The sequence below is a fragment of the Brachypodium distachyon genome, chromosome 3 (genome assembly GCF_000005505.3).
Source record: "Brachypodium distachyon strain Bd21 chromosome 3, Brachypodium_distachyon_v3.0, whole genome shotgun sequence".
Taxonomy (NCBI): Eukaryota; Viridiplantae; Streptophyta; class Magnoliopsida; order Poales; family Poaceae; genus Brachypodium; species Brachypodium distachyon.
Genome location: NC_016133.3, coordinates 18,536,355 through 18,548,705, shown reverse-complemented (window position 1 = coordinate 18,548,705; position 12,351 = coordinate 18,536,355). Strand labels below are relative to the sequence as shown.

At 40.4% G+C, this 12,351-nt stretch overlaps 2 protein-coding genes across 2 annotated transcripts in view; one reads left to right on the top strand and one right to left on the bottom strand.

The window, feature by feature from the left end:
• The first annotated feature begins 2,403 nt into the window (after positions 1-2,403).
• LOC100839421 (transmembrane 9 superfamily member 8) lies at positions 2,404-6,199 on the top strand. Its single transcript, XM_003573595.4, has 7 exons — positions 2,404-2,622; positions 3,428-3,592; positions 3,679-3,788; positions 3,873-3,981; positions 4,073-4,185; positions 4,281-4,434; positions 4,581-6,199. Exons 1-7 carry the CDS (start codon positions 2,506-2,508, stop codon positions 5,736-5,738), a joined length of 1,926 nt encoding a protein of 641 aa, XP_003573643.1. The 5' UTR covers positions 2,404-2,505; the 3' UTR covers positions 5,739-6,199.
• A 1,079-nt stretch (positions 6,200-7,278) lies between these two features.
• Positions 7,279-12,351, bottom strand: part of LOC100838188 — a 47,954-nt gene continuing 42,881 nt past the window's right edge. Inside the window, exons 6-8 of the mRNA XM_010238200.2 lie at positions 9,338-12,281; positions 8,066-8,144; positions 7,279-7,572 (exon numbers count right to left, since the gene is read on the bottom strand). Of these exons, the coding sequence (XP_010236502.1) occupies positions 12,269-12,281 (13 nt within the window). The 3' untranslated portion in view covers positions 7,279-7,572; positions 8,066-8,144; positions 9,338-12,268. The remainder of the gene's footprint in view (positions 7,573-8,065; positions 8,145-9,337; positions 12,282-12,351) is intronic.

The window sequence follows — 12,351 nt, the reverse complement described above, 5'->3', positions numbered from 1 at the left end:
GTGTTGGCCTTTTCACTTCTTGACTCCCTCTTATTTAATTAAACAGGCAAATTTTTGCCTCGTTTTTTAATTAGAAGAAAAAAAATGTTCCTTCATATTGCCAACGTTTTTTTTTGACAGCATATTGCCAACGTTGTTGTTGCTATTGTTTCCGTGCCTATGATGTTCCCTCGGCCACTGTCACGTCAAGTTTCAAGTTCGATATCAGAATCTTCGAACCTACTTGTGTAATGCTTTGCTATGAAAGTTGGAATCCTCGAGAATTTCTAGGAGTGTCCGATATTAGTTGTTTTAAATGTTACTCCCTCCGTCCCACGTGAAGAGTCGAAATACTACATGTATCTAGATATTTTTTAGATATACATATATATATATATTTAGACAAATTTGAAACATTTAACATGAGACACAGGAAGCAGAACATGTGATATATTTTCTTTCTGAGGAAAACGCGATAACTACCATTAGCTCTCGTAAGTGTCAGAGCTAAGAATGTCTAAAGACTGGGCTAGCTTTCTCATGTACTGGACTGGACTGTTACAGGGGTTACACTGAATTCGGCCAATCCTGAGGTTACACCTTGATGGACCAGGAAAATTGACGATTAATACCAAGGAGGAAATGGGCCAGGGCTACAACTCTAGTTGTGACGGGTGTGATTCCGTCCTGGCTCGCATGGGCTGGACTAGCCATATCCGAAACAGTTTTTCCATTCATAAAATAAATCACGGTTTGTTATATCTAAATCGGCTGATTTTAGTTAGAGACAAGTTGATTATTCAGCCATGATTTGTGCTTTAAAATTTAACAGACGATGAAAAAAAAAGAGTGAGATGAAATGTAAATAATAATCTAATGGTCCTGATTCGTCAACAGGAATTTTCCTTCTGCTTAAAAATCGGACGACTGAGATATAGCCTCACCCAATAAATAATATCTTGGGTGATAGACAGGTTTCTGAAAGTAGCCGCTTTGAATGCGATTTATATTTAGAACCTATCTTGAATACTCTCTCCGCCTAAAGATATAAAGCCTATGTTAAATGTTAAATTGTTTGGATATACGAATATAACTTGTTACATAAACCACATGTCGATGTAATGACTGCTAGTAAAAAATCTTGGCAAAACGAATGAAAGCAAGTCTTTACTATTTGGACTACTTATTCGGAGGGAAGGAGTAAGATCTATCGATGATTATTTTTAGACCCATCCCACGTGGGAAGTTCCATAATGTGAGACTATTAGCAGGGATCAACGCATGTGCAGGCGAGTTTTTTTTTGTTGTCTTTTTGCCACACGGCATGTGCAGCCGAGTTGACGTACGGCCCATCTGTGCTACACATATATTTGTGCTGCACACGTCGTTTGTCAGTTAATCGTGGCTTCCAACTCGCTCGCACGAAATCCAAACGGTGTTATTCCTTCGGGTAAGTTTTTAAGTGGCTTTGGAACTTACCCTTCCTGCCAGAGTGCTTCAAATCCTGCACCTTTGAGGTACCATAAATCAATTTTAGGACCGAAGTCAGAGCATCGGGACCGGCCACTTTTCACATGTATAAAATCCTCTCTCGAGTTTTTTTACAAGGTCACAGAAAAGTGGAGCCCACCAGTCATAGAAGAGCCTGACGGTGAAATTCAACGGTTCTGCGCCTAACACAGTGGGGCACTACCGATCGCCACCGACAGGTTCCGTATACACTTCCTACAGACACAGAACCCTGAATCGCACTCTGCAACCGACTTGTGGGCCAGGACAGGTCCCTGTCCACATGCCAGGAAGAGATGAAGCTAGTAGTCCGTTTCGGCCGCCTGCCCAGTCGTGCTCCCGCCACCAGAACGCCTCACCAACACGCCTTTTTTTCTGTGTCCTCGTACCTAACGTATCGTAGTCACTGACGTACCGGGCCCATGGAGGACTCTCGGTTTCGCAGGGCCCACCTGCCCGAACCCGTTTGGCACGAACACAAGCAAAGCCGCCCACGTAGTTGAGAAGTTTCTGTCCTCTCCTGCCATGTGGGACAACATTACGCTTGAATCCACACGTCAGTCTCTAGGCACTTTGAACTGACAGGTCCCACCAGGGCAAGTGCACGCAGAACTGTATCTTACCTGTAATTCACCAGGTTAAAATACATTTTTACCATCACAGCTTGAAATATACTCCCCAAAAGAAGGATTCTTTTTTTCTTCTCGAATACCGGTAATAAAAGATGCATTCTTCGGCCAAAGTGATAAACCAGCTCACTGATAGGTGGGTCTAACCAGTCGGAGCCCAGAATATTGGCCCACATGCCAATGACTGTTTGGGACATGGGAGATTTCGCGGGGGACACTTAGCAAATAATATTGCTGCTCATCTTATTCTTGCCAGCCTCCATTAAAACACACACCACTTCGTCGCAACGGAAAAGCGCCATCTCCTTCCTCTCTCGTTACTCTCCCTCTCGTCTTCCACCCGGCCAGCGTGAACCGTGCGCGCGCGCCCGCCACCTCCGTGCCCCCCATGGCGATCTCGCCGGCGGAGGCGTCGGCTCTGGCCGTCGCCCTCGTCGTGCTCTGCCTCGCGGCCCCGGCCGCCGGGTTCTACCTCCCCGGTGTCGCGCCCAACGACTTCGACCAGGTACGTTCGCGCGCGCCGTGCTTACTGCCTTACAGGGCTTCCTTCCTTTTGCAGCTCTCTCCTTGCGTTGATCTCCCCCGCGTGTCGTGCCGCTCGGAACCTTGTCTGGTCGGATCTGGGGTTAGTTAGGTGGGTAGGGTGCGGCCCAGATCTGGCCCCGCGCGGTTGGGTTTCTCCGAGATCTGGGTACGGGTGGTGCGGTGCCACAGGGTTGAATTAAGATGTGACCTTCGCTCGCAATGTAGGTGTTGCGGGGATTGTGTGGATTCCGAGAAGGAGTGTGCTTTTCGCTCGGAATCTACGCGCGCATTGCGACGAATGAACATGTTGTCTTGGGGGTGACGGGGTTTAGGTTGTAGTCAGTGTGCGGAGATGGACGGCGGAATGCCGGAATGTGGGCTGACGAGAACGTGGAGGATAATTCGTGGTCGTGAATGCTTGGAGTGATGCCATCGCGGTGCATTATATAGTTGCCCGATTGATTTTCGAGGACTGAATAGTGTATATAGAATGCAGATTTGCTCTTTTATAAGCTGTAAATCTCAGACGTGACTTTCCGTTCTCAACATTGTTAACAGTCGTTGACTATAATCTCAAAAGATCTGCATTCTTCTTCTGGGCTAAAAATTCATACCCAACATATCGTCGTTTTCCTTCGAAGTGTTGGGCGGAGTTGTTGTGTCATGCGGAGGACCAATTCATTATCTTACAGTTTAGTTAACAGGGTTCTGTTTTGTGTGTGTGCAGTTGTTAACTTTTGCGTTTATATTTCTTACTATTCTTACTTACTGTTCTATGTTTGCAGAAAGATCTTCTCCCCGTGAAAGTCAACAAACTGACTTCAATTAAGACACAACTTCCCTACTCCTTCTATTCTCTCCCATTCTGCAAGCCAGATACTATAGTTGACAGTGCTGAAAATCTGGGTGAAGTTCTTCGTGGTGATCGCATTGAGAACTCCCCATATGTGGTTTGTTCTTTCTCTTATCCATTATTTTTTTATCAATGTCTTGCACATTTGGCCTTAGTAAACTTTGTTGCACCTATGTATTCCAGTTCGAAATGAGGGAGCCTCAGATGTGTCAGATAGTCTGCAAGATTTCAGTTGGGGAGAAAGAAGCTAAGGTTCTCAAGGAAAAGATTGAAGATGAGTACCGTGTGAACATGTATGTTATAGTTAGTTTCTGGATGTCAAAATGTTTACTGATTTCTATAAATTGGTCTTAACATTAATTTTCTACATCCAACAGGATTCTTGACAACCTACCTCTAGTCGTTCCTATTCAAAGAGTGGATCAAGAAGGCGCTTACTTCTATCAGCATGGGTTCCATGTTGGAGCTAAAGGGCAATACTCGGGGGTGAGTTTAACTATGATGCATTGATCAAATGTTGTCTAAATGCAAAGTTCTTAAGCCATGTACGTTTTCTCTTTTTCCATTTGTTGAACAGAGTAAGGATGAAAAGTATTTCATCCACAATCATTTGTCCTTTACGGTGAAATATCACAGAGATGCACAAAGGGATGTTTCTAGGATAGTGGCTTTTGAAGTAAAACCATACAGGTACATTTGAGCTTATGATGATGATTTGAAGTATTTGGATGTTGACATCCTTCCAGCTGTTAGATTTGAACTGAAAACAATGGCATATGCTGCAGCGTTAAGCACGAGTATGAAGGACAATGGAATGACAAGAAGACCCGCCTGACCACTTGTGATCCTCATGCAAAACGAATAATTACATCGTCTGATTCTCCTCAGGAGGTTGAAGCTGGCAAAGACATTGTATTTACGTACGACGTGGATTTCAAGGTCAGAATTCCAAGTGCAAACTTTTAGATGCCTCTACTGTACTGAATTATTGTATTTGCTATTGCACTTTTTAGTGTGTACTAAGGGGAGCTTGTATGCTGCTGTTTATGTTTGTTCATTCTTTAAACCATTCTATCAACCTGCAGGAGAGTGATATCAAGTGGGCATCTCGCTGGGATAGCTATCTGCTGATGACGGACGACCAAATCCACTGGTTCTCCATTGTGAATTCTCTCATGATTGTTCTCTTCCTTTCCGGAATGGTTGCAATGATCATGCTTCGAACCCTTTACCGGGATATCTCCAAGTATAACCAGCTTGAGACTCAAGAGGAAGCCCAAGAAGAAACAGGATGGAAGCTTGTTCATGGTGATGTTTTCAGGCCTCCTGCAAACTCCGACTGGCTGTGCGTTTATGTTGGTACAGGTGTCCAGTTTTTTGGCATGATGCTTGTCACCATGGTCTTTGCTGTCCTTGGCTTCCTTTCTCCATCCAACAGAGGTGGACTGATGACAGCTATGCTCTTGCTTTGGGTATTCATGGGTTTGCTTGCTGGCTACTCTTCTTCTCGGCTCTACAAGTTGTTCAAGGGATCAGAGTGGAAGAACATTGCATTGAGGACAGCCTTCACTTTCCCTGGCAGTGTCTTCGCCATTTTCTTTTTCCTGAATATTCTCATTTGGGGGCAGAAGTCCTCTGGTGCAGTTCCATTCACCACAATGTTTGCCCTTGTCCTCCTTTGGTTTGGTATCTCAGTGCCGTTAGTTTTTGTTGGGAGTTTCCTTGGTTTCAAGAAACCTGCCATTGAAGACCCTGTGAAGACAAACAAGATACCTAGGCAGGTACCTGAGCAGGCCTGGTACATGAACCCAATCTTCTCAATTCTGATTGGAGGGATCCTTCCATTTGGAGCTGTGTTCATTGAGCTCTTTTTTATCCTGACCTCCATCTGGCTGCATCAATTTTATTACATCTTTGGGTTCCTCTTCCTAGTCTTCCTGATTCTGATTGTCACATGTGCCGAGATCTCGATTGTGCTCTGCTACTTCCAGCTTTGCAGCGAGGACTACCTGTGGTGGTGGAGGTCGTACTTGACATCAGGGTCTTCAGCCCTGTACCTCTTCCTGTATGCGACCTTCTACTTCTTCACTAAGCTGGAAATTACAAAGTTTGTGTCAGCTGTCCTGTACTTCGGATACATGCTTATCGCGTCATATGCATTCTTTGCCTTGACGGGTACAATTGGATTCTATGCATGCTTCATGTTCACCAGGCTGATTTATTCGTCTGTGAAGATTGAGTAAACGGAGTGCCCTTCTGCCTAATTCTTTGTTGCCACGGTGAAGTTGGATGCTGTGGACAGTGAATGCTATAGGTCCTCTAAATTTAGCTATTTGGGGCATCAGTTCTGAGTTTGAAAGCTGGTTGTTAAGATGAACTGGTGATATTGTAATCCATGACTGAAGTATCATAGCTAGCTCAGTGATTTTTGCTCTCTTTTCCTCATTTTGGCTTTGGCCTTTTGATCACGAAGATGCTTATCAGGTGCTGGTTGCAGAGTGAGTTATATACGGATGCTGATAAATCTCATTTATATTCTTGTCAGAATTTCATGTACTTGTTCACATATATTAAGACTTCCATTAAAGATACCGCTTAAGCAAAATATTCTCACTAGTTAAGTTCTTTGGCATTGAAATTGTTATCCATATGTAAATTGAGATGAATCTTTTTGGATTGAATGATATGATGTATGTCTCGTAAATTATGAAATCTCATTCCGAGCTTAATATTGAGTGAATGTCGTCATCAGTTTATGTATTTTGGCACACAGAATGACAGAACTACAGAAGTAAACTGGCAGAGTCCTGCCATCAGATCAAGAGAAGATTCTAGCAAAGCACAAACATCAGTAGTTGAAACCTTGAGTTGACATAACATGTGTTTGAATTAAACGTAACTAGAAGCCAGATTTTGCGAACCCAGGGGCATTCTATGATTCACACTAACACTGAACAGGGCGGGCGGGGTCAGTGCTGTTACACGGCTGCTCATGCTTTTTTTGTTTTTGGACAGCTGCTATGAAATCCTGATCAAGTTTTCAAGGGTCTCTTCGCCAAAAAAAGAAAAGGTTTTCAAGGGTCAGGCAGCAAACGAGAAACATGCCCAAGGACCCCCAACGCATCTCTCCTTGACCTCAAACCAAACTGATTTCAGTTGCTATAACTCTTAACTCAAACCTCTCTGTTTTATTCTAATTGAATAATGGACGCTGGTGATATAATTCAAACCACAAAAGCTAGTAGTTTAAAGACACATTTCCTGTCTTCACTTCTCTTTTATCCTATAAAGGACTCAACCGTTGGCACAATCCGTCACACCTTTAGACTTATCACTCGTTGATTTGGCACAAATAAGTAAAATGAAAACAAATGTGGCTTATAGTCTAAGATAAGGCCTATTGTACAACACTGTCTTTAATTATGTAGTGTCAGTGTATTTTTTTTTTAGTCTGTAGCAATGCACGGGTATCATGCTAGTCCTTTCTAGAAGCTTTCATAGATCTTTCAATGGTTCAATGTACAGAATCTTCCTTTTTGAACAGAAAATAATACCAAATTAAAGTTTTCATGTTCAGGACTGGAAATGGCCATTTGTTGCTACGCAAAGATTAATTATACGACTAGGAAAATTGATTGTACCACATTCAAAAGCTAATGCTAAGCAGGAAAATAATACCAAATTAAAGTTCAGTGTACTGAATTTTCCTTTTTCAATAGAAAATAAAAACAAATTAAAGTTTTCATGTTCAGGACTGGAAATAGCCATTTGTTGCTACGCAAAGATTAATTATACAACAGGGAAAATTGATTATACCGCATTCAAGAGCTAATGTACCACATTCCCTTAATTGTAGAACATCTAGGGGATAAAATGTTGATGGTGTTACAAAGGATTTTGGCGTTCCAGGAAGAAAACATGACATATACTTCGGGTTCAAATGTTGTGACCAAATCTTCAACCATTGTTGTTTGTTCTGTAACTATATAACTTTCCTATAATGGAACTGTCATCTGCCTCTGGCCTCTACGATGCAAATGCTCCCAGGTCTCAGATAGGGTGGGTTGTGCCATCCACCTGCCAAAATAGAACATTGAAGAAAAATGAAAAGAATCCGCAGCTCCTTCACAGTGGACTGAATACTTATAGCAAACTAATCTTAAGAAAAAGAGAACACAAATGCTTAGCTGGTCTGATGACTGACTAAGTTTGGCATGCTCCATGCTTAGTTGGAGTATTAACTACCAAAGTATTATTTTAGGACCACAGCACTACAGTAGCAATATACTAGGATTGGTAAATATTCTGTTCAACACGCCAGAGTTTTCCTGCTATATAATGGGCAAGGTAAAAAAAAATCGATCAAGAACAGGCATTGTAATTTTTAAGTGAACACCCCTCAGGTTGTTACTTGATAGGCCCAACACGGCAACACGGTCAATGCTGGAGGATTCATTAGAATATAAGCAGTGATGGTGCCGTTGTAAGAGAAGTCATTTCAATTTCTGTTGAATTAAAATGTGGTTAAAACTCACACAAAAGAAGGCGCATGAAAAGGACAAATCAATACCTTTAACCCACTAGAGACCAGCAGATTGAGATCAGTAGATCATTACACCTGGGTATGATTTTTCCGCTTCCTTTGCAACCTATTTTAAACAGTTGAAACAAGATAACGGTTAGCCAAGAGCTTTGTCAATAATAAATGTTTACTATTATATCTGTTCAGAAGAAAACAAAGGCCAACTAACTAGACTGGTACAACTTATCAGATTTTTTTTTTCTAAATAATGAAAAATACAGCCCAGTCTGAAATAGGAATATGTTCACCCCAAAAGAAATTCAAGAAGGTCGAAACATTCTGTTCTACACAGTGAAGAAAAAGGACATGATGCATCATCAGCTAGAAGGTCATAAGGTTCAAAGTACAACTTGCTTGAATGCATAAGTGTTTATAGAAAACTCTTTTTGTGATGTGGAAAGGAGGGCAGAGCTTTACCAAAAGTATATATATGATTAATAATATTGTTATGCGAAGAAAACAGAGAACATCTCTTAGGCTCTAGATTAATAATAATTAGTTTTTATAATAAAAAAGAATTGAGGCCAAATGTCCAAGACATAGCCCTTAAGCATTAGATTTTCCAAAGGAAACAAGGAACAACAAATCCATGAAACAAAGGCATCAACTATCGGTTTAGAGGCTCTAGACCACAGCTTCAAGCACTCCCAAGTTATTAATTTTTCTACCCATGCTTATTTGGAGAATCCTTTCAAATAAATCAGAACCACCTTAAAAAGAACCACCAATCATTCTACAGTTATAAAAATTTCTTCAACTTATTAGTTCTCTATATGGGATGGTGGAACACGTCTAGCCATAGTTGACATCCAGCATCGCTAAAATAGTCGGTTATAGAAGTATCAGATCACAGTAGCAGGTGAGGGCAGTGGTGGGTAGGTGGGTGACAAGTATAAGGAATAGTATTGATGGTGAGTATCAGCTATTGCTTTGCAGGAATATATGAGAATGTGCCGTTGAGGAAAATCTTTTGACAGCACATTAAACAAGATAAAAAAATTTACATTTCAATTTTCTTAGGATCCTACTTCATAGGGCTATGCACTTATGCTTCAATAATTCATTACTTCAATGTCAATTTGCCAATCATGAAAAGACAATACCAAACACGTTTTTTTACCATAATTAATGGCTCTGCAACATTAAATGTCAGAAGGGGTAACTACAAAACTTTGCTGCCATAAACCACTGAAATATCAAGTATACATACTTTAGGAAAGACGGACTAATGAAAGTAAATTGGCAAGATAAACTCTTTACCTTGTGGTTACATAATCTTCAAATACTTTTTGTTCATCTTCAGTGAACATGAACCACTTGCTTTCGTTCATCATTGTATTTTTATCGTCCAATTCTGCTATTAACATGATATTAGTATTCTCTATTTTTATAGTGCAAATGAGTAAAAGTGAAAGGCTATTTCATAACAACTTCAAAAAACCTTGGCACATAATTGATGTATTGTTATCACAATAGCCATCCAGCTTCCAGTATGCTACAGCTTTGTCTACCATGATAAGCTTGGTCCTAGGGACATCTTGTAGCTCATTTAATTCTGCCACCGTTGAGTGGTATAGTAAGAAAATTGGTAAAAGAAAACTAGCTGCCCTTTTTCTAGACAAAGGTCACTGCCTTTACACATTGCATAACAAAAAAACAAGAATAACTAAGAGAACCTAGGCATCTTTGATTTCCAGCATAACAAAGGCAGCCTAATTCTAGAGTTCAATGAGACTCAAACCTAGGTGGCGTATATCCACACCTCCCAACAACTGAATTAGGCTCAGTTCATACAAAATATACATAATAGATAAACAAACAGTGTATGCTTTAAAAGGTAAGGGGCCAAGTTAAGCATTTTAGTTAACGTTCCAAGAGGTAAACTACCCAATCAGTCTATACTTGATGCTATTGTTCTGTGCTAATGACGGAGATAAAAAAACAAAAAAATGCCAGTAAATGATACATTGAATGAAAAAAATGTAATAACACTCATAAATTGAATAGTATGAAATGCTCCTCTTCATGGTCAAACTTTTATTAAACAATGTTGTCGAAGAAAGATAATGTGAGGTTCATAGTAAAGTGCTTCGTTTCTTATTTATCGCCTATAAATGAAAGAATAATTAGTTCTGTTCCAATTTAAAATAAATATTTGCATCATATATATAAAAGAAAACAGACTGAACAAGATTCTTAATTAGCATCATAACATGTTTCTTCAGCGATTTTTCTAGATCTATATGATGCAGTTGATCAATACGAAATAGAGTTTATCTCATTCCCGCCGCTTTAATTAGTACAAATTATGATGGGTTCATCAATATTGAATGCCTCAGACGTCAGACCTTGATTTCAGCTATACAAACACACTAGCAGTGAGCTAGCTCCAGCATAGCTACACTTCACTTACCCTAGATTTCCAATAATGCTATTCTGTCCTGGTAGGGACATTGTAAGTGTCAAGCTTCATGCACTAGCCAACGCAACCAAAAGACCGATCAGATGGAAAAGGCTAGGCAATCCATTTATACACTTCAATAGTAAGATACTAAGATTTGTGTTTGATAGAAGGACAAGACGCAGAGACATTACAATGTGTTGCCATGACAAAGATGGGGAGTGACATATGGGCCAGGAGAACAAAGGGGAAGATGTTAGGTATGACAGATATGCGTAGGAAGGTCATAAGACACTGTTGGAAAGTGAGGAAGAGAGTCTAGATGCTTCAATCAAGGAAGATACTGAACTTACATATAAGTTGAACTCATGGGCTAAAAAAATCAAGCTAGTTACTGAATCTATTGCTTCCATGCATGTCACACGTGAATTTCCTTTGCCGAGTGTATTCGCTGACACTTGGTTTAGGGAGAGGCTTTGCCAAGTATCTGACAAAATGCACTCGACAAAGAATCTGGCACTCAGCAACTATGCTATTTATGGCGGTGCACACATAGGACCATTTGTCACTCTCGTAGAACACCATCACATTTTCTTTCTCCGATAGGACAATTTGTCAATCACCATTGGTACAGACCACTATTGCATCACAAATTTGTAACCAAAGCAAATGCTCACATCAATGACCTCAGTCGAATGGTTGATCACATCAGCATTGACCATCCCGGTGGTTGACAACAACGCAGGAACAGAGAGGTCAAGAATAACAGCAATGTTAGCTACGTAAGGAAAGATACAGAAAAGTTTGTGTGGCCATTTATGTCGACAACAAAAGCCTGGGAAAAAAGACCTCTCGTATGTTGGCAGGGTATCGACATAGATGGTCGATGTTTGTAAGGGGCCCGGAGGTACGCCCCATGTTCTTCTCTATAGAATGCAAGAACACATCACATTTGAAGTATAAGCCCATTTACCCCATGGTACACTATCCCATCTGGTGTGACTTAGTGAATATGTCGAGGGATATCTTGTGAAAAAAATATTTGATTCTCTTTTCGCTAGCTAGAAAATTACCTTAAGATTGTTCTTATGATGAAGACAGAGGGAAAGAACCCACGAATAATACAGTACGAGAGAGAGAGAGAGAGAGAGAGAGAGAGAGAGAGAATTTGGTGCCATGATGCTATGATGAAGATAAAGAAAAAAGAAGATACAAACAACAAAGCTAACAAAGGTAGGTACACAAATAAGTTAACCAAGGGACATCATTCTTGATTGGGTTGACATTAAAAAGGATGGAAAAGTCCCTACTTAGCATTATGGTACCAAGGAACATATTTTGGTATCATTGTAGTGCCTTATGTTTCCATATTGAGGTATCGTTTACTACCCATCTGCCTAATCAATATCATCGTACCTGTATCGAATCTTTTCTTAAACCGAATGCACACATATCAAGTACCACAAATAAGCCTCGAACATTTGTTAAATACAAATTCAAGCTAAATCTTGAAAAGTGATGAAGAATGGTAAACTAATTGCAGTGTGAAGGATATATTAAACATAAGTGCAAGATTTAACATATGGTGAACCTAGAAATATGCAGAAAGCCGAAACAAATTTAATGAGGAAAGGTGTAGATGTATAATCCACAGTTCAGACCATTCATGCCTGCTTGCTTGATTTCTTTGGCCTCATTTATTTTAGAAATTATGTTATTGCTTTCCTCATTGGTAGCAGATTCTCCTCCTTCCAAAACCATCTCTTCATCCATGCCACTTTTGAATTTCTTTAGTTCCTTTTCCTATGAAACCAGAGAAAAGTGTGGTTCCATTACTGTCAACCAAATGATTAGAGAAAAGAAAAACTCCCTA